The 23,863-nt window shown below is 40.1% G+C and overlaps 1 protein-coding gene across 1 annotated transcript in view; it reads right to left on the reverse strand.

Moving 5' to 3' along the window:
• Positions 1-17,881: 17,881 nt before the first annotated feature.
• The window catches only part of LOC142493533 (G-protein coupled receptor family C group 6 member A-like), a 47,834-nt gene continuing 41,852 nt past the window's right edge, over positions 17,882-23,863 (reverse strand). The window contains exon 6 of the mRNA XM_075597703.1: positions 17,882-19,616. Within this exon, the coding sequence (XP_075453818.1) occupies positions 18,508-19,616 (1,109 nt within the window). The 3' untranslated portion in view covers positions 17,882-18,507. The remainder of the gene's footprint in view (positions 19,617-23,863) is intronic.

Here is a 23,863-nt window from a genome sequence, read left to right on the forward strand (position 1 = left end):
TATTGAACATATTTTAGAAACATCAATGCTTAGAAAACAGAAGCATATTTTCTTTAAATAGTGGAAAAGTGCGTAAATAAAAGTAGTGATACTGATTACCCCATTGCACAATCACACTTCAACCCTGGCTTATTACTACCCTTCAACACATTGACAATTGATTTAGCAGAAATGTCAACAATAACTGACTATTCTTTATGTGTCACGGATTTCAAGTCACTGATTGTTCGTACCAGCACTACATAGATGTCATTGAAGTCACTCTGATATAAATCTGTACTTTTCCACTGAGGTGTCATGTTATGGTTCTCAATATCTGAAAATCTTAGTGATATGGTTCTTTGGAGGTTGACATCTCTGGTTTGTACTCATTAATTGTAGGTGATGATACCGTTTATCGGACCAACATAAGAGTTCTTTGTAGATGAAATGATAGTGTACAGAAGTTTTCAAACCATATAGGTTTCTTCTGCAAGTTGAAGAAGAAACGTAATGTTTCAAAAGCTCTGTACACTTTAATTTCATCTACAAAGATCTTTTATGTTGGTCCGATAACATTTATCAAAATCTTCAACGAATCTGCATTTCTTCAGAACCAATAAATTTACTAGAACTTTGAATGACATGGTTTGTACTGACAAATAGAGCATATGGGGAGTTCAGTGAGTAGTTGTAGATGATGAGCAGCACAGCCAGAAGAATCCAACTTCAAACTTGACCGGAGAAGGAAAAAAGCAAACACTCCAAAATGTCAATAAGGTCTGGTTTATTGCAGGCTAGACAAACAATAGCAGGACCACACGAACGCACCTACGCGTTTCGTGCACACAGCACTTTATCATATATGTATATGTACACCTGTGCAACTTTATTCTCTGATTTGTTTATACTTGGTTGGGTGTTTATTATTGTGTTTAATTTGTGGCTGTCAAGTGGACACCACTAGACACATATCCCTTCCTATTGTATATTTACTCATCTCTCCTGGACACTCCATTGTCATCTGGATTATCATGCTGATTATACGCAACAGATGGAACTCTCTCTAATTATTGCAGCATCACACTCTATCTCACTTTATATGGGGAGTTCAGACAGACTCCTGACACTGCTACAGAGCCTCTGTATGCACTGCAGAACAGAAGCATGAGTTCACAAAGCTGCTAAGGCAGATGAAGCAAACATACTACAACATGGATATGTTAAACTTGTGACTTTAAGGACGGGTGCAAGGGTATTCAGTGCCCTAGGCAAACCTTCAGCCTTGCGCCCCATCCCCAAGCAATTAACTTTCAAAAAAAAAAATTCTAACTGAAAAATTAAAATGTTATGTATAATAGATTTTTTTTCTAACATTCATACATGCTCCCCCCTCTCCCTAACACTCGCACTCCCCTCCATGACATTCTCACCCCCCCTCCCTGACACTCTCTCCCCTTCTCCCTGACACTATCCCTCCACTGACAATCTCTCCCCCCATTGACACACTCTCCATTCACCTTCCCACTAACACTCTCTCTCTCCCAATGACACTGACACACACGAGAAAAGAACAGATACACACAGGACAGGCACAGAACACACACAAACACACACACACACACACATACTCACCTCTCTTGCCCATGCTGCTGCCTCCTCGATTTGGTCCCACCCCCAGGCTCCTGACACCTCCTGATTCGCTGCATTACCCAGCAGCAGCCAATCAGCACGGATGAATCTTCCCAGCCCCCTAGGAACAGCCCTGCTCTCCCTGCTTGGGGGATTCCTACCTGGTTAGGAAGCTGCATTAGGCAAACTACAGCAGGTGGCTTCCGCCACCCAAATTCTGCCACCCTAGGCATCCGCCTAGTTGGCTCAATGGTTAAACAAGCCTTGGTCACATACTGTATACTTACAGCTGTTCGTAAAGTTTATTGGGAACTAAACATATTCTCATATATACTAACATACTTGTTTATTTCATGTTACACACACTTCAGACTGATATGCTTATTAACTTATTTCAAAGCCAAGTAAGGAAATCAATGTGTAAACAACCCCACTGGAAAAAATACACAATGCTCACTTTGTTGTCTTCCCATATTTGTTTAAGGCTTCCCTAGATTTAAGCTTTTGATAGCAAAGTGTTCTCAGTTTCCTGCTATCACATACATTTAAGACTAGTCACTTAAATTAATTTACTGTTGGTCATGTTCCAAATAATTCAACTCTAAAACGAAAGTATTGATATTCCCTATTCACTTTGATGTTATATTGGTTTGGATTTGTTCATAAAAAGAATCTGCAAGTAATTTCACTGTTATCTCAGGGGACCATCACTCCCTTACATACAACTGGAATCACAAGACAAAGACTATCACTTAATAGAACAATAGATTTAAAAAAAAAAGACATAATTAACTTGCCTTCTCACAAAAATCTCCAATTCCTGTGTGTCCCCAATAACTGTGACCAGGATTCATCAAGCCGCACTGCAGGGTATCGCACCCCAATGCAGCGATAACCTCCGCATTCAGTGAATCCCCTACAGTGCAGCTTGGTGAATCTCACAGACATCTGCAGCAGACACCACACAACTGATTAACACCATACAGCAGATTGCTATGGAAGATCCAGCCCACGCACCAGAGACTATGTAATAAGTTACGCCAGTGTGAATGCCAATTCACAATCTCTATCAGACGAGGATATTATCAGGAAGCTATGGATAATCTACATGAAGTAGATGCTGTTCCTCTCAAAGCATATTCTACCTGGGATGGCTACAGCTTTCACCGTGATCCACACAGTCAAACGCTTATGGATGCACTACACCAGGCTCATAATCCAGGTTTGCTCACTCAGGGAAACACACTTGCTCATACTTACATGCAGTCACCTTACATCCACCGCACAGAAACCATGACTGTAAGGTTCCGCTCAGCAAGGTCCATTGCACACGACGCATACCCTGCACACCAACCAAAGATATCTGACCAACCTTACTCTAATGCATATTTCAACGTTGTGATCCCAGCTGGTGGACAGAGCAACATGTCCCACTACAACAATTCATATCTTCCTCAACACTCAAAGACTGAAGTATCAAACTTTACAGACTTAGATTAACACACACATTTCTAGCTAGCTCAAACTCCTACACCCACCACATCATGTATATTTTTATGCCAAAATGAGTGCTACTGAGCGTGGCAAATGTATACAACAAAAGACAGGGGTGCCCAATGCTACATAAAAATTGACAAAACATATATGGTAATAAGTATAAAATTTAAATACTTCAATAAAAATAGTAATTACTTGGTCACGATTTGTTACCTGGAGTGATGGTTTGTATGCCTACTGCTTTTAGTTATTATTTTTGTGTACTTTCATATGTTACCGTTTATACCTAATACATTTATATGATATACTGCACCATGAGAGGTTTTGCGCTTTCTTAGTTTTTGCTCTTATTCAATTCAAGTGCCCAATAATAGGATCAGACTTAACTAATAGTCTTCTAGGAGTGTTAATCCACTTTCAAAGGAATCTATAACAGCCGACATTCAACAGATGTTTCAGTGTTTCCTCATTCGATAAGACATCAGAGACTTCCTGTGGTACTGTAATAACGACGTTGGTGACCAAATCACTAGAGAGTAAGAGCTGAGACGGATGGGAGAGAAGTTGGGAAATGGGGTTGCTCACGAGGTGTGAAATGGGGGGAGGGGTGAGCTCACAACTTTACCAACAGGGGGGGCTCGGTCATAACTCTCTAGTCCTGGGCTCCGGGAAATTTGGCTGTGGCCCTGCTCAGAGGGTTAAAGAGGGCTGCAGTATTCCAGATAATAATTTTTTAATTTGTGAATTAAGTTAGTTTTTTAAGCTTTGTGTAGTATGTAATACAGTTAAAAATAAAAAGTGCAGAGCTAATATCCACATCATTTTAGACCTCAGAATATATGGTCAAATTGACTTGAAAAACAAGTGGTACTGTAGTTTGTGAAAAAACAGTCTGTACCCTATTAAAGAAAAGTTGCACAATGTTTTTAGATAGTGGTAAATAAAGAATGGTGCCATCCTGTGTTTTAAATAAAGTGATTGTCCTCTTTATACAGTAACTTATTAACCAGCTATTGCAGTGATTTAAAAAAAAGCAATGGTTCTGTGCCTAAATGCTAAATGTATTGAACATATTTTAGAAACATCAATGCTTAGAAAACAGAAGCATATCTTCTTTAAATAGTGGAAAAGTGCGTAAATAAAAGTAGTGATACTGATTACCCCATTGCACAATCACACTTCAACCCTGGCTTATTACTACCCTTCAACACATTGACAATTGATTTAGCAGAAATGTCAACAATAACTGACTATTCTTTATGTGTCACGGATTTCAAGTCACTGATAGTTCGTACCAGCACTACAAAGATGTCATTGAAGTCACTCTGATATAAATCTGTACTCTTCCACTGAGGTGTCATGTTATGGTTCTCAATATCTGAAAATCTTAGTTATATGGTTCTTTGGAGGTTGACATCTCTGGTTTGTACTCATTAATTGTAGGTGATGATACCGTTTATCGGACCAACATTAGAGTTCTTTGTAGATGAAATGATAGTGTACAGAAGTTTTCAAACCATATAGGTTTCTTCTGCAAGTTGAAGAAGAAATGTAATGTTTCAAAAGCTCTGTATACTTTAATTTCGTCTACAAAGATCTTTTATGTTGGTCCGATAACATTTATCAAAATCTTCAACGAATCTGCATTTCTTCAGAACCAATAAATTTACTAGAACTTTGAATGACATGGTTTGTACTGACAAATAGAGCATATGGGGAGTTCAGTGAGTAGTAGTAGATGATGAGCAGCAGAGCCAGAAGAATCCAACTTCAAACTTGACCGGAGAAAGAAAAAAGCAAACACTCCAAAATGGCAATAAGGTCTGGTTTATTGCAGGCTAGACAAACAATAGCAGGACCACACGAATGCACCTACGCGTTTCGTGCACACAGCACTTTATCATATATGTATATGTACACCTGTGCAACTTTATTCTCTGATTTGTTTATACTTGGTTGGGTGTTTATTATTGTGTTTAATTTGTGGCTGTCAAGTGGACACCACTAGACACATATCCCTTCCTATTGTATATTTACTCATCTCTCCTGGACACTCCATTGTCATCTGGATTATCATGCTGATTATACGCTACAGATGGAACTCTCTCTAATTATTGCAGCATCACACTCTATCTCACTTTATATGGGGAGTTCAGACAGACTCCTGTCACTGCTACAGAGCCTCTGTATGCACTGCAGAACAGAAGCATGAGTTCACAAAGCTGCTAAGGGCTAAGGCAGATGAAGCAAACATACTACAACATGGATATGTTAAACTGATGACTTTAAGGACAATGTTAAACTGATGACTGAAGGACTTTAAGGTGCAAGGGTATTCAGTGACCTATAGGCAAACCTTCAGCCTTGTGCCCCATCCCCAAGCAATTAACTTTCAAAAAAAAAAATTCTAACTGAAAAATTAAAATGTTATATATAATAGATTTTTTTTCTAACATTCATACATGCTCCCCCCTCTCCCTAACACTCGCACTCCCCTCCCTGACACTCTCACCCCCCTCTCCCTGACACTCTCTCCCCTTCTCCCTGACACTATCCCTCCACTGACAGTCTCTCCCCCCATTGACACACTCTCCCTTCTCCTTCCCACTAACACTCTCTCTCTCCCAATGACACTGACACACACGAGAACAGAACAGATACACACAGGACAGGCACAGAACACACGCAAACACACACACACATACTCACCTCTCTCTTGCCCATGCTGCTGCCTCCTCGATTTGGTCCCACCCCAAGGCTCCTGACACCTCCTAATTCGCTGCATTACCCAGCAGCAGTCAATCAGCACGGATGAATCTTCCCAGCCCCCTAGGAACAGCCCTGCTCTCCCTGCTTGGGGGATTCCTACCTGGTTAGGAAGCTGTATTAGGCAAACTACAGTAGGTGGCTTCCGCCACCCAAATTCTGCCACCCTAGGCATCCGCCTAGTTGGCTCAATGGTTAAACAAGCCTTAGTCACATACTGTATACTTACAGCTGTTCGTAAAGTTTATTGGGAACTAAACATATTCTCATATATACTAACATACTTGTTTATTTCATGTTACACACACTTCAGACTGATATGCTTATTAACTTATTTCAAAGCCAAGTAAGGAAATCAATGTGTAAACAAACCCACTGGAAAAAATACGCAATGCTCACTTTGTTGTCTTCCCATATTTGTTTAAGGCTTCCCTAGATTTAAGCTTTCGATAGCAAAGTGTTCTCAGTTTCCTGCTATCACATAAATTTAAGACTAGTCACTTAAATTAATTTACTGTTGGTCATGTTCCAAATAATTCAACTGTAAAATGAAAGTATTGATATTCCCTATTCACTTTGATGTTATATTGGTTTGGATTTGTTCATAAAAAGAATCTGCAAGTAATTTCACTGTTATCTCAGGGGACCATCACTCCCTTACATACAACTGGAATCACAAGACAAAGACTATCACTTAATAGAACAATAGATTTAAAAAAAAAAGACATAATTAACTTGCCTTCTCACAAAAATCTCCAATTCCTGTGTGTCCCCCACTAACTGTGGCCAGGATTCATCAAGCCGCACTGCAGGGTATCGCACCCCAATGCAGCGATAACCTCCGCATTCAGTGAATCCCCTACAGTGCAGCTTGGTGAATCTCACAGACATCTGCAGCAGACACCACACAACTGATTAACACCATACAGCAGATTGCTATGGAAGACCCAGCCCACGCACCAGAGACTATGTAATAAGTCACGCCAGTGTGAATGCCAATTCACAATCTCTATCAGACGAGGATATTATCAGGAAACTATGGATAATCTACATGAAGTAGATGCTGTTCCTCTCAAAGCATATGCTACCTGGGATGGCTACAGCTTTCACCGTGATCCACACAGTCAAACGCTTATGGATGCACTACACCAGGCTCATAATCCAGGTTTGCTCACTCAGGGAAACACACTTGCTCATACTTACATGCAGTCACCTTACATCCACCGCACAGAAACCATGACTGTAAGGTTCCGCTCAGCAAGGTCCATTGCACACGACGCATACCCTGCACACCAACCAAAGATATCTGACCAACCTTACTCTAATGCATATTTCAACGTTGTGATCCCAGCTGGTGGACAGAGCAACATGTCCCACTACAACAATTCATATCTTCCTCAACACTCAAAGACTGAAGTATCAAACTTTACAGACTTAGATTAACACACACATTCCCAGCTAGCTCAAACTCCTACACCCACCATATCATGAATATTTTTATGCCAAAATGAGTGCTACTGAGCGTGGCAAATGTATACAACAAAAGACAGGGCTGCCCAATGCTACATCAAATTGACAAAACATATATGGTAATAAGTATAAAATTTAAATACTTCAATAAAAATAGTAATTACTTGGTCACGATTTGTTACCTGGAGTGATGGTTTTTATGCCTACTGCTTTTAATTATTATGTTTGTGTACTTTCATATCTTACCATTTATACCTAATACATTTATATGATATACTGCACCATGAGATTTTTTGCGCTTTCTTAGTTTTTGCTCTTATTCAATTCAAGTGCCCAATCCTAGGATCAGACTTAACTAATAGTCTTCTACGAGTGTTAATCCACTTTCAAAGGAATCTATAACAGCCGACATTCAACAGATGTTTCAGTGTTTCCTCATTCGATAAGACATCAGAGACTTCCTGTGGTACCGTAATAACGACGTTGGTGACCAAATCACTAGAGAGTAAGAGCTGAGACGGATGGGAGAGAAGTTGGGACATGGGGGGAGGGGTGAGCTCACAACTTTACCAACAGGGGGGGGCTCGGTCATAACTCTCTAGTCCTGGGCTCCGGGAAATTTGGCTGTGGCCCTGCTCAGAGGGTTAAAGAGGGCTGCAGTATTACAGATAATAATTTTTTAATTTGTGAATTAAGTTAGTTTTTTAAGCTTTGTGTTGTATGTAATATTAAAAATAAAAAGTGCAGAGCTAATATCCACATTATTTTAGACCTCAGAATATATGGTCAAATTGACTTGAAAAACAAGTGGTACTGTAGTTTGTGAAAAAACAGTCTGTACCCTATTAAAGAAAAGTTGCACAATGTTTTTAGATAGTGGTAAATAAAGAATGGTGCCATCCTGTGTTTTAAATAAACAGTGATGGTCCTCTTTATACAGTAACTTATTAACCAGCTATTGCAGTGTTTTAAAAAAAAAAGCAATGGTTCTGTGCCTAAATGCTAAATGTATTGAACATATTTTAGAAACATCAATGCTTAGAAAACAGAAGCATATCTTCTTTAAATAGTGGAAAAGTGCGTAAATAAAAGTAGTGATACTGATTACCCCATTGCACAATCACACTTCAACCCTGGCTTATTACTACCCTTCAACACATTGACAATTGATTTAGCAGAAATGTTAACAATAACTGACTATTCTTTATGTGTCACGGATTTCAAGTCACTGATAGTTCGTACCAGCACTACATAGATGTCATTGAAGTCACTCTGATATAAATCTGTACTTTTCCACTGAGGTGTCATGTTATGGTTCTCAATATCTGAAAATCTTAGTGATATGGTTCTTTAGAGGTTGACATCTCTGGTTTGTACTCATTAATTGTAGGTGATGATACCGTTTATCGGACCAACATAAGAGTTCTTTGTAGATGAAATGATAGTGTACAGAAGTTTTCAAACCATATAGGTTTCTTCAGCAAGTTGAAGAAGAAACGTAATGTTTCAAAAGCTCTGTACACTTTAATTTCGTCTACAAAGATCTTTTATGTTGGTCCGATAACATTTATCAAAATCTTCAACGAATCTGCATTTCTTCAGAACCAATAAATTTACTAGAACTTTGAATGACATGGTTTGTACTGACAAATAGAGTGTAACGGTATTTCTGAACCGGCCTGACCCACCCAATCTCACATTGGCCCCTGTGGTCTAACCGGCCCCCATTACAGTGTGGTAGTGTCTGGTGGTGCACCTGTTGGCAACAGGACTCCTGAGTCTCCCGCATGATGGTGTGTGGGGAGGACCCGTCCAGACAGGCAGCTGAGGTAGTGTGCTGAGTCTCACCTAGTTCCAGTGCAGCGCCTCCACCTCATCAGGGTCCCTGCGTCCGCATGGGGATGATCCTGTTGAGGAACTCCTCCGTGGTGCTCCTCTCTGAACATTCACTCCACACATGTACACGAGAGGGTTTGTGATTGAGAACATCTTTATTGCCTGAGTGGGCTAGCTGCCCCTCGCAGTAGATATCTAGCCACTCATGTCCAGTCAGTGCCTCCCTTTAAAAGGTGTATTTCTCCTTAGATAGGGATTCCCTATCCCCGCAGGGATCTCTGCCCTGTGCCAGGTCCCTGGACACAGTCTCCTCTTCAGTTACTATAACATAACTCGAACTCTCAGTAACTCAGGCTAGGACTAGAACTTGAACTCCTCCTCCTCTTAGCTGAACTTGTACTAGAACTCTTTTAGAAACAGTGCTGTGCCTTATGTACACTCTGGAAGCTGACACACCTCTGACATCACTAACCATGGAGTCAGAGCATGTGATCACTCCCATCCATACACAGGGCACCCCACCAGGGTGTGAGGGCAAACCTCCATAATTACTGCTGGCATGCCCACAACTTACCAGGCCTTACTGTCAGCAGGAGAGATGACTGTAGCCATTTTACATGACCGCTACAAGAGCATATGGGGAGTTCAGTGAGTAGTTGTAGATGATGAGCAGCACAGCCAGGAGAATCCAACTTCAAACTTGACCTGAGAAGGAAAAAAGCAAACACTCCAAAATGGCAATAAGGTCTGGTTTATTGCAGGCTAGACAAACAATAGCAGGACCACACGAACGCACCTACGCGTTTCGTGCACACAGCACTTTATCATATATGTATATGTACACCTGTGCAACTTTATTCTCTGATTTGTTTATACTTGGTTGGGTGTTTATTATTGTGTTTAATTTGTGGCTGTCAAGTGGACACCACTAGACACATATCCCTTCCTATTGTATATTTACTCATCTCTCCTGGACACTCCATTGTCATCTGGATTATCATGCTGATTATACGCTACAGATGGAACTCTCTCTAATTATTGCAGCATCACACTCTATCTCACTTTATATGGGGAGTTCAGACAGACTCCTGACACTGCTACAGAGCCTCTGTATGCACTGCAGAAGAGAAGCATGAGTTCACAAAGCTGCTAAGGGCTAAGGCAGATGAAGCAAACATACTACAACATGGATATGTTAAACTGGTGACTTTAAGGACGGGTGCAAGGGTATTCAGTGCCCTAGGCAAACCTTCAGCCTTGCGCCCCATCCCCAAGCAATTAACTTTCAAAAAAAAAAATTCTAACTGAAAAATTAAAATGTAATATATCATAGATTTTTTTTCTAACATTCATACATGCTCCCCCCTCTCCCTAACACTCGCACTCCCCTCCCTGACACTCTCTCCCCTTCTCCCTGACACTATCCCTCCACTGACGTCTCTCCCCCCATTGACACACTCTCCATTCTCCTTCCCACTAACACTCTCTCTCTCCCAATGACACTGACACACACGAGAACAGAACAGATACACACAGGACAGGCACAGAACACACACAAACACACACACACTCATACACACCTCTCTTTTGCCCATGCTGCTGCCTCCTCGATTTGGTCCCACCCCCAGGCTCCTGACACCTCCTTATTCGCTGCATTACCCAGCAGCAGCCAATCAGCACGGATGAATCTTCCCAGCCCCCTAGGAACAGCCCTGCTCTCCCTGCTTGGGGGATTCCTACCTGGTTAGGAAGCTGCATTAGGCAAACTACAGTAGGTGGCTTCCGCCACCCAAATTCTGCCACCCTAGGCATCCGCCTAGTTGGCTCAATGGTTAAACAAGCCTTGGTCACATACGGTATACTTACAGCTGTTCGTAAAGTTTATTGGGAACTAAACATATTCTCATATATACTAACATACTTGTTTATTTCATGTTACACACACTTCAGACTGATTTGCTTATTAACTTATTTCAAAGCCAAGTAAGGAAATCAATGTGTAAACAAACCCACTGGAAAAAATACACAATGCTCACTTTGTTGTCTTCCCATATTTGTTTAAGGCGTCCCTAGATTTAAGCTTTCGATAGCAAAGTGTTCTCAGTTTCCTGCTATCACATACATTTAAGACTAGTCACTTAAATTAATTTACTGTTGGTCATGTTCCAAATAATTCAACTCTAAAACGAAAGTATTGATATTCCCTATTCACTTTGATGTTATATTGGTTTGGATTTGTTCATAAAAAGAATCTGCAAGTAATTTCACTGTTATCTCAGGGGACCATCACTCCCTTACATACAACTGGAATCACAAGACAAAGACTATCACTTAATAGAACAATAGATTTAAAAAAAAAGACATAATTAACTTGCCTTCTCACAAAAATCTCCAATTCCTGTGTGCCCCCACTAACTGTGGCCAGGATTCATCAAACCGCACTGAAGGGTATCGCACCCCAATGCAGCGATAACCTCCGCATTCAGTGAATCCCCTACAGTGCAGCTTGGTGAATCTCACAGACATCTGCAGCAGACACCACACAACTGATTAACACCATACAGCAGATTGCTATGGAAGATCCAGCCCACGCACCAGAGACTATGTAATAAGTTACGCCAGTGTGAATGCCAATTCACAATCTCTATCAGATGAGGATATTATCAGGAAGCTATGGATAATCTACATGAAGTAGATGCTGTTCCTCTCAAAGCATATGCTACCTGGGATGGCTACAGCTTTCACCGTGATCCACACAGTCAAACGCTTATGGATGCACTACACCAGGCTCATAATCCAGGTTTGCTCACTCAGGGAAACACACTTGCTCATACTTACATGCAGTCACCTTACATCCACCGCACAGAAACCATGACTGTAAGGTTCCGCTCAGCAAGGTCCATTGCACACGACGCATACCCTGCACACCAACCAAAGATATCTGACCAACCTTACTCTAATGCATATTTCAACGTTGTGATCCCAGCTGGTGGACAGAGCAACATGTCCCACTACAACAATTCATATCTTCCTCAACACTCAAAGACTGAAGTATCAAACTTTACAGACTTAGATTAACACACACACTCCCAGCTAGCTCAAACTCCTATACCCACCACATCATGAATATTTTTATGCCAAAATGAGTGCTACTGAGCATGGCCAATGTATACAACAAAAGACAGGGGTGCCCAATGCTACATCAAATTGACAAAACATATATGGTAATAAGTATAAAATTTAAATACTTCAATAAAAATAGTAATTACTTGGTCACGATTTGTTACCTGGAGTGATGGTTTTTATGCCTACTGCTTTTAATTATTATTTTTGTGTACTTTCATATCTTACCGTTTATACCTAATACATTTATATGATATACTGCACCATGAGAGGTTTTGCGCTTTCTTAGTTTTTGCTCTTATTCAATTCAAGTGCCCAATACTAGGATCAGACTTAACTAATAGTCTTCTAGGAGTGTTAATCCACTTTCAAAGGAATCTATAACAGCCGACATTCAACAGATGTTTCAGTGTTTCCTCATTCGATAAGACATCAGAGACTTCCTGTGGTACTGTAATAACGACGTTGGTGACCAAATCACTAGAGAGTAAGAGCTGAGACGGATGGGAGAGAAGTTGGGAAATGGGGGTGCTCACGAGGTGTGAAATGGGGGAGGGGTGAGCTCACAACTTTACCAACAGGGGGGGCTCGGTCATAACTCTCTAGTCCTGGGCTCCGGGAAATTTGGCTGTGGCCCTGCTCAGAGGGTTAAAGAGGGCTGCAGTATTACAGATAATAATTTTTTAATTTGTGAATTAAGTTAGTTTTTTAAGCTTTGTGTAGTATGTAATACAGTTAAAAATAAAAAGTGCAGAGCTAATATCCACATCATTTTAGACCTCAGAATATATGGTCAAATTGACTTGAAAAACAAGTGGTACTGTAGTTTGTGAAAAAACAGTCTGTACCCTATTAAAGAAAAGTTGCACAATGTTTTTAGATAGTGGTAAATAAAGAATGGTGCCATCCTGTGTTTTAAATAAAGTGATGGTCCTCTTTATACAGTAACTTTTTAACCAGCTATTGCAGTGATTTAAAAAAAAGAAATGGTTCTGTGCCTAAATGCTAAATGTATTGAACATATTTTAGAAACATCAATGCTTAGAAAACAGAAGCATATCTTCTTTAAATAGTGGAAAAGTGCGTAAATAAAAGTAGTGATACTGATTACCCCATTGCACAATCACACTTCAACCCTGGCTTATTACTACCCTTCAACACATTGACAATTGATTTAGCAGAAATGTCAACAATAACTGACTATTCTTTATGTGTCACGGATTTCAAGTCACTGATAGTTCGTACCAGCACTACATAGATGTCATTGAAGTCACTCTGATATAAATCTGTACTTTTCCACTGAGGTGTCATGTTATGGTTCTCAATATCTGAAAATCTTAGTGATATGGTTCTTTGGAGGTTGACATCTCTGGTTTGTACTCATTAATTGTAGGTGATGATACCGTTTATCGGACCAACATAAGAGTTCTTTGTAGATGAAATGATAGTGTACAGAAGTTTTCAAACCATATAGGTTTCTTCTGCAAGTTGAAGAAGAAACGTAATGTTTCAAAAGCTCTGTACACTTTAATTTCATCTACAAAGATCTTTTATGTTGGTCCGATAACATTTATCAAAATCTTCAACGAATCTGCATTTCTTCAGAACCAATAAATTTACTAGAACTTTGAATGACATGGTTTGTACTGACAAATAGAGCATATGGGGAGTTCAGTGAGTAGTTGTAGATGATGAGCAGCACAGCCAGAAGAATCCAACTTCAAACTTGACCTGAGAAGGAAAAAAGCAAACACTCCAAAATGGCAATAAGGTCTGGTTTATTGCAGGCTAGACAAACAATAGCAGGAGCACACGAACGCACCTAAGCGTTTCGCGCACACAGCACTTTATCATATATGTATATGTACACCTGTGCAACTTTATACTCTGATTTGTTTATACTTGGTTGGGTGTTTATTATTGTGTTTAATTTGTGGCTGTCAAGTGGACACCACTAGACACATATCCCTTCCTATTGTATATTTACTCATCTCTGCTGGACACTCCATTGTCATCTGGATTATCATGCTGATTATACGCAACAGATGGAACTCTCTCTAATTATTGCAGCATCACACTCTATCTCACTTTATATGGGGAGTTCAGACAGACTCCTGTCACTGCTACAGAGCCTCTGTATGCACTGCAGAACAGAAGCATGAGTTCACAAAGCTGCTAAGGGCTAAGGCAGATGAAGCAAACATACTACAACATGGATATGTTAAACTGGTGACTTTAATGACGGGCGCAAGGGTATTCAGTGCCCTAGGCAAACCTTCAGCCTTGCGCCCCATCCCCAAGCAATTAACTATCAAAAAAAAAAATTCTAACTGAAAAATTAAAATGTTATATATAATAGATTTTTTTTCTAACATTCATACATGCTCCCCCCTCTCCCTAACACTCGCACTCCCCTCCCTGACACTCTCACCCCCCCTTCCCTGACACTCTCTCCCCTTCTCCCTGACACTATCCCTCCACTGACGTCTCTCCCCCCATTGACACACTCTCCATTCTCCTTCCCACTAACACTCTCTCTCTCCCAATGACACTGACACACACGAGAACAGAATAGATACACACAGGACAGGCACAGAACACACACAAACACACACACACATACTCACCTCTCTTTTGCCCATGCTGCTGCCTCCTCGATTTGGTCCCACCCCCAGGCTCCTGACACCTCCTTATTCGCTGCATTACCCAACAGCAGCCAATCAGCATGGATGAATCTTCCCAGCCCCCCAGGAACAGCCCTGCTCTCCATGCTTGGGGGATTCCTACCTGGTTAGGAAGCTGCATTAGGCAAACTACAGTAGGTGGCAACCGCCACCCAAATTCTGCCACCCTAGGCATCCGCCTAGTTGGCTCAATGGTTAAACAAGCCTTGGTCACATACTGTATACTTACAGCTGTTCGTAAAGTTTATTGGGAACGAAACATATTCTCATATATACTAACATACTTGTTTATTTCATGTTACACACACTTCAGACTGATTTGCTTATTAACTTATTTCAAAGCCAAGTAAGGAAATCAATGTGTAAACAAACCCACTGGAAAAAATACACAATGCTCACTTTGTTGTCTTCCCATATTTGTTTAAGGCTTCCCTAGATTTAAGCTTTCGATAGCAAAGTGTTCTCAGTTTCCTGCTATCACATAAATTTAAGACTAGTCACTTAAATTAATTTACTGTTGGTCATGTTCCAAATAATTCAACTGTAAAATTAAAGTATTGATATTCCCTATTCACTTTGATGTTATATTGGTTTGGATTTGTTCATAAAAAGAATCTGCAAGTAATTTCACTGTTATCTCAGGGGACCATCACTCCCTTACATACAACTGGAATCACAAGACAAAGACTATCACTTAATAGAACAATAGATTTAAAAAAAAAAGACATAATTAACTTGCCTTCTCACAAAAATCTCCAATTCCTGTGTGTCCCCCACTAACTGTGGCCAGGATTCATCAAGCCGCACTGCAGGGTATCGCACCCCAATGCAGCGATAACCTCCGCATTCAGTGAATCCCCTACAGTGCAGCTTGGTGAATCTCACAGACATCTGCAGCAGACACCACACAACTGATTAACACCATACAGCAGATTGCTATGGAAGATCCAGCCCACGCACCAGAGACTATGTAATAAGTCACGCCAGTGTGAATGCTAATTCACAATCTCTATCAGAGGAGGATATTATCAGGAAGCTATGGATAATCTACATGAAGTAGATGCTGTTCCTCTCAAAGCATATGCTACCTGGGATGGCTACAGCTTTCACCGTGATCCACACAGTCAAACGCTTATGGATGCACTACACCAGGCTCATAATCCAGGTTTGCTCACTCAGGGAAACACACTTGCTCATACTTACATGCAGTCACCTTACATCCACTGCACAGAAACCATGACTGTAAGGTTCCGCTCAGCAAGGTCCATTGCACACGACGCATACCCTGCACACCAACCAAAGATATCTGACCAACCTTACTCTAATGCATATTTCAACGTTGTGATCCCAGCTGGTGGACAGAGCAACATGTCCCACTACAACAATTCATATCTTCCTCAACACTCAAAGACTGAAGTATCAAACTTTACAGACTTAGATTAACACACACATTCCCAGCTAGCTCAAACTCCTACACCCACCACATCATGAATATTTTTATGCCAAAATGAGTGCTACTGAGCGTGGCAAATGTATACAACAAAAGACAGGGGTGCCCAATGCTACATATACTGCACCATGAGAGGTTTTGCGCTTTCTTAGTTTTTGCTCTTATTCAATTCAAGTGCCCAATACTAGGATCAGACTTAACTAATACTCTTCTAGGAGTGTTAATCCACTTTCAAAGGAATCTATAACAGCCGAAATTCAACAGATGTTTCAGTGTTTCCTCATTCGATAAGACATCAGAGACTTCCTGTGGTACTGTAATAACGACGTTGGTGACCAAATCATAGAGTACATGATGAAAGTGAATTCTAATGTCTCACCTGGACTCTAGAAATGAGAATATTTGACCCACTTTCTTCTATTGCTCCAGACAGACATTAAGGAGCCCCAAGTCATCCTTGACCCTTGCATCCGATCCACCAAATGGACTTTGGAGACCCACTGGTACTGGTCGCTTTTTTTACTGTATGCTTATTATGGTATGTTTCATATATATTTATATGGCTGTCTCCAGCTCTGTGTTTTTCTTTTGTTTTTCTCAGTTACCTTTACCCTAGTTTCTGTCTACTGTGGTACTATTTAAAGTGTACTATAACTATCAATCAAAACCTGTTTCCATCAGCAAGTACCTTTCCCATACCCCTCAGGTTTTTGTATGTTCCTCCCTTGCACTTGGTACAGTCCTGCTCTGTTTCCTGCTTGGCCAGCCTGCATTGTTTCCTTTTCAAAACTTGCAGCCAGCTAAATAGTCTCCCCCAACTGCTCTCCTTGTCACAGTATTATTTTTTCACCTTCTCCTAATTTATGCATCCCTAAAGTTTTCTAGTCATTCTATTTGTGCTTGTGAATAAAGTGTATCAGAAATTCTAGGAGGCTCCATTTTGCATAGTATATGAGGTTATCTGTCTATCAAAGAACCCGCTGCAAAAATGGTCCTAACTTTGTGCAAAAACATCAGTAGAAGAATTTGTGAACGATCAAATGCAAGGCAGAAACCTGACAACAGATACAGTAGGACCAAACAAAGAAGTTTCTGATACAGTCTATAATTCCTTCATATAATATTTTCAAATGTGTTTATCTGTCCTTTATAAGACCATTATTCATCATTATGTTTGTGATTGTCTTTTGATGCTCATATCAGTGTTAAACATTTCAAGGTAAACCCCCTTATCTTTTTTCACTACTGATGTTGGGTTACTGTAGTTTGTGTAAATCTAATACTTCATGTAAGGTGAGTTAAAACTATGGTTCACATTATGTTAGAATTGCTTAGTATACCAAAAAAAAGATCCCATGCAAACTTATATTTGTTCAACTTGTTTTGTTTAATAATGTTTCACATTTCTGTAATAATAAAAAAAATCAACTACAATTGTCACAATAATTTAATTTTTTTTTTAGTGCCAAACTACAGTGCATTGGCAGTCATTTACAATGTAAGCATATAGACAATATCAAACATACCGAATTATCAGACAATGAGGGAACATTAGCACCAGAAACCAAAAATTAAACATGGAGACCAGGGCCTCTCTGTCCCATAGAGTTTCTAATATCGGTGGCATGTTGGGTGACATACAGAGACAGTCAGGGTGCATACAAGTTCTTGATGGATACAACTTGGTAATAGAGAAGTAAAGTAAGGGTATTTAGTTAAAAAGCTGTCTGAAAATGTCCTAAAGAAATATGTGTAGAGGATGGAAAAAGAACAAACATAGGAACCACTTGGCCCACCCAGTCTGTCCATTCCCCTTTTCCACTGTAAAACCTCAGTCCATATTAGATCCATTGGTTTATTTCATACGGAGGATAAGAAAACAGTCTTAAATTATAGCACTCCAAAAGTTATATCCAATAACTGTGTAGTAGAAAAACGGATGCACAGGAGCCCTAGGATTTTCCCCCTGAATACACAACAGCCTTTTCATATTTGTGTCTATCACAAGCATTTTTGAATTCCCTTCCGTGTATTATGCTCTACCAATAGGGGGGTTGATGCTTTATGATATCAAATGCTTGACAACCTTTTTCTTGTGAGTGTGAGGACTGTGTTTCTGGAGTGCGGATCTCCTGCTACAAGCCTCTCGTGAAAAGAGAAGCTGTTACTTATGTAGCTTACTGAAGACTTGTGTGAGTCTGCAACAGAAGCATTTGGCTCGGGAGGTATAAAATCGCAGGAAACTTGACTAACCGCTAGGCTGCTGGCACTTTTGGAGGAGTATTTATAGATCACTTTCAGGAAGGCAGATTTTGTGTTTGTATCTTGTTTATATAAGATAATATAGCATTTGGGAAGAAAAGTACAAGTCAGAATGCCATAGTTTGATATTAAAATTACAATCATTTCAACCGCTGGTAAGTATATGCCAAAGGTTGTGACATACACAGGGATAAATGTTATCCATCCTATGAAGTAAATCAGCATGCCAAATGTAATAAATTTGGCTTCATTGTAGTTCTCTGGAAGTTTTCTCCCCTTGAATGCAAATATGAAGCATATGAATGCCAGAATAGCTATATATCCTAACATGACACTAAAGGCCGCCGTTGACCCTTCATCACACTCCAATATAATGGTCTTTGGAAGAGAGAAGTTTTCCTTAATGTGTGGAGATCCAAACAGTAGCCAAAAAGTGCAAATAATGACCTGAATCCCTGTACATGTAAAAACTAAAGTAAATGGTTTGTAGATACATTTCAGAAAACTATGCACTTTGGGTTCAAAACTGAAAGCCAGCAGTATTTTGATTGACTTCAGCAGAATGCATGCAACGCAAACCGTAAAACTAATACCAAATACCATTTGCCTCACTTTGCACTTGAAGTTCTCAGGTTTTCCAATGAAGAAGACTGCACTTACAAAACTGAAAAAGATGGAGAGAAGAATCACATAGCAAAGAGTACCCCCAGCTGACTTGACAACAGGGGTATCAAAGTTCTTTGTGAATATTACAGTTATGGCGATGATAAGTACAACTCCCAGAAAAGAAATGATAAGGAGCACAATAGCAAAGCCATCATTCCAGTGGAGATATTCAATGATCTTCTGGTAGCATGCAGAGCTTTTCACAGGGGCCCAGTGAGTTTTGTTGTTGCATAGAAGACAGTACCCCATATCTAAAAAAGAAATATAGTATAAATGTTAATGTTAATGTGAAAGAATATGTAGCTGTAGATGCACCATTCTGTACCATATGGTAATGGACAGAGAAAACTGAGAACTACTTCCAAGCAGCAAAATAAGTCAGGCAACAAGCGCACCCATGAAGAAAAACAGTATCAAATTTAATGGATCGTTAAAAAAAGCAGCATATTGGGACACAGCCCACACCTACGCGTTTCGAGTGAAGCTCTTTATCAAGGTTATTGAACCACATCGATGTTTATATGCCTGGACGCTAGAGTGTACTGATTCCCTACTACAGTGCCAGAGGGATCTATACCAGCTAAATCGAAATATTGTGGGTTATGATGTCATTATGGAAATGTATTTAATACAATCTGATACCATAGGAGTATTCCATCAGAGTTTTTTTTACATACATCAAGAGCTAATCAAGCAATTGTGTTTGAGTGTTTGGAGCACCACACAGCTTCTTTCTACATTCTGTGCCATAGACAGCACATAAAAACAGTGTGGGTTTTTTTTGTAATAATATTAAGGAATATTACAAAACATTTCTTCAATGACATAACTGGAATTTAGGTAGACATTGGGTAAAATACATTCGGTAAATACTTTTATATCACAAATTGTATTTTATGCACGATATTGAAATATAGACAGAAATGGACCTGAAATAAACTAACCAAATAAAACTTAAATCAGGACCAAATTAAGCTAAAACGGTAAGCAGTTTTAGATCTTTAGAACGCTAGTGGTGGGAAGAGGGATGGATTTGTTTTGATTTTAACAATAACTGCAGTATTCAACATGCTGTGATGCCAAACTCCACCCCTCCCCCCCCTGCTCAAGAAGATTGAAATTCCTTTCTAATTCAAAGCTGCAGTTCAGTCTTTTTTTTTTTATTAATTTTTTTACTTCAATAGTGTAATGTGGGCAATCTCCAATTACCTAAAGAACTGCATAGCTGCCGGTCAATTCGTTCTCTGTCTATTGATCGGCAAAGTTTGGTGACATCTTTAAATATGGGGAATGTAAATCGTTGCTATAGGAACAAGCAGGCTTGTTAAAATAGAATACAAGAAAATTGGTCTTTCAAAGTTGTTTTTTTTAAAACAGAAAATGCTAAAAGTATTTTTTCTTCCTAAAGAACTGATTTATTAAAAAAAACACACATGCAGGATTTTGCCTAAACTGCAGCTTTAATGGGGATGGCATTTTTCCTGAACAGCAGTCTCAACAGTCCCTCTTGTGCTGGTTCTTTGCATTGGTATAATAAACAAACAGCTTTCACATCAGAGATTTGTTTTGTAGATGTTGATTAATCCCATAGGTTTGAACTAGTGTTAGCCAGCGCAGTTCAGAGTAAAATCTAAAAAAGTTGTTTAGAACTTTCTTACATTTGACAGCAGCACAAATTAACATTACGGAATATCCTTACAGTGCTTCAATTGCAAATACCAGCAGTTTGATGCCTAGTATACCCACTGATTTACAGTATAACAAGGAATTCGTAAACATGCCTTTCATTCTCAGGCCCCATACAGAGGGTTAACTATGCAAGGGCACGTGTAGAAGAGACTTTGGAGGTTTCAAAATCTCTAAACCTGCGGTAGGCAAATCTAGTCCTCAAGGGCTACAAACAGGTCAGGTTGTCATGATATCCTTGCTTCAGCACGTGTCTCAATCAGTGGCTCAGTTGAAGGCTGAAGCAGGGATATCCTGAAAACCTGACCTGTTGATAGGCCCTGAGGACTGGAGTTGGCTACCCCTGCTCGACATTATAATTTGACTATGAAGAACTGTCATGCTGGTCCATTACAACGGTATCACAACCTATTACAAGTCTTAAAACACATTTCATGACCAATTTGGATACTACAACTTTGTACTACTGTGCTTAATGCAAATGTACAGTCATTCACAGTCATAATTTGAATTTGATGGAGAATCCTATAATTATTTCAAGCGCAAAATTGTTAAGTATTAAAGCAGCATTGTGTATGTGTGTGGTTTTCCGGAACATGGTGCTGAATAAAACATAGCAGAGTAACAATGAGCATTTTGAACTATCCAACATTCACACATAGGGCTTTTTTGAGCGGCACCATTCTTTAGGCATCAACAAACAGCTCCATATAATGATTAAAGTTACAGGTACATTAGTATTAGGATGGAATAGGGCCGTAATGCTAAGAATGGATAACTATATTTTCTCCCACATTTCTTTATTGAAGGCAATTTTTTCTTTTATTATTACTGTAGGCTAAATGTAAAGTAATTTTCCTTTGCTTATGGTTCCAGCACTATTTTGCCGACAAAAATACCACTGATTCTATGGGGCGTATCCACTAAACTTCAATAAGTGGCTTATAGCACTATAAATGCTCTTACAGTGTGATATTGCCTGTGTTGTTATTCACAAAGCTCTGATAACTGTGCAATATAGCACTGAAACTGCTTTTTATAGTAGTATAACACTCTGGAAAATACAAGCAGTACGATAAGCCACAAAATGCACAAAAACAATTTTTTTGCCAGAAACGGCTATTCACTCAGCAGTGATAAGCATATCGTACTTTCAAAACGTTCAGTATTTTGGCGCCAGCTAAAGCCTGATATTGCAAGATGCATAAAAGCATTTTTGTTTTTGTTTTACTGCACAGGATTGATACCAAAGGCCGGCAGGGAGATCCGCGGGAAGCCCCGGAGACCCCCTCTCTCACACACACACACACACACACACACACACACACACACACACACACACACACACACACACACACACACACACACACACACACACACATACTCTCTCCCCCTCCCACACACAGACACACTGTGTCTTTAAGGGAGCCGGCTGTCCACTGATTTTCCTCTCGGAGAGGAAAGAGCTTTGAGCTGCTGGCTGCTGCTACTGATGCCGGGTCACTCCTGCTTGTGCTGCCGTATCGCAGTGTCTGGGACAGCTGGGAGAGTCATCCCAGCTCTCCCCCTCTGGCAGCCGCGGAACCCCTGAAGAGTGCTCGCGGAACCCCGGTTGAAAATCACTGCCTTAGCGGCAGACCGCTAAGGTAATGAAAGGGTTAAATAGCAGGCACTGCATATATGTTGGCACATGGGGTGGGTTAAGCTTGTAGTTGCCCCAGGGTTGGTGTTTAGGCCTGGCGGGAGGGTGGCAGTAGACGTTAACCCCTTCATTACCTTAGTGGTTAAAAACTGCTAAGGGAATAAAGGGATTAACCCCTTGCGCTACCCTACCACAAGGCCTAAACACCACCCTGAGTAAGTACCACCTTCACCCACCCCATGTGCCAACAACAGGGATGGGTAAAGGTGCTTTTAACCAAAGATTAAACTGCAAAAACAGCAGCGCACAGCCAAGGGAGCCAGGGTCAAAGTTGTAATAAAAAAATATTTATTGAATCATCACTAAAATTAGGTACACAGACCCTCCAATAGGGTCTGTGTACCTCCCTTTGGTTGGTGATTCAATAAATATATATTTATTACAACTTTGACCCTGGCTCCCTTGGCTGTTTTTGCATTTTAATCTGGATTTCCTTACCCTTGGCTGGTCACGCCTCATCAGAGACTCAAGGAGAGGGAAAGGATTGAAATACAGTAATCACAAACCTAAGAAGATATGTGAGTTCTATGTCTTGCTGAAGATTGCCTTATCTTGATAAATGCCCCTAATGAGGCTGTGGGACACAATTATCGGCTGTGACCTTCAGGGGGTTTTATTACTGAAACCTATATGAGATGCAGCGTCTCTGTGCAGCTCTTTCAGGCTGCAGTTTAAACAAACACTTTCAGTGCGATAGGTAGTACTATCTTGCATTTTTTGGAGCGCACTTTTAAAAAATTGTGTTTTTTTCTTAGTGAATACCGTTTTGACACACGTTTTACTGTGCGGTAAAACAATGCAAAGTCGCTCTACATTGCACTGAGTTTAGTGAATATGCCCCTATGTATCAGAAATCTAAAAATATATCCCATGTAGAGATTGGCGAATTCCCCCAAATCTGTCTCCCGGAGTTTCGCTGATGTTACCCCCAAAACCCATTTTGCAGTGTAAAATCTGCAAACGGATTTGGCCGGTTTAAATCCACGCGGATTTATCAAAATCCGCCATTGGGTACATCCCGTTGACGGATTTGTAAAATCCAATACGTGAATTCAGCAATCTGTTGACGGATTCTTAAGAATAATTGGTAATAATAATAATAAAAAATCT

The sequence above is a fragment of the Ascaphus truei genome, chromosome 4, assembly GCF_040206685.1.
Source record: "Ascaphus truei isolate aAscTru1 chromosome 4, aAscTru1.hap1, whole genome shotgun sequence".
Classification (NCBI taxonomy): Eukaryota; Metazoa; Chordata; class Amphibia; order Anura; family Ascaphidae; genus Ascaphus; species Ascaphus truei.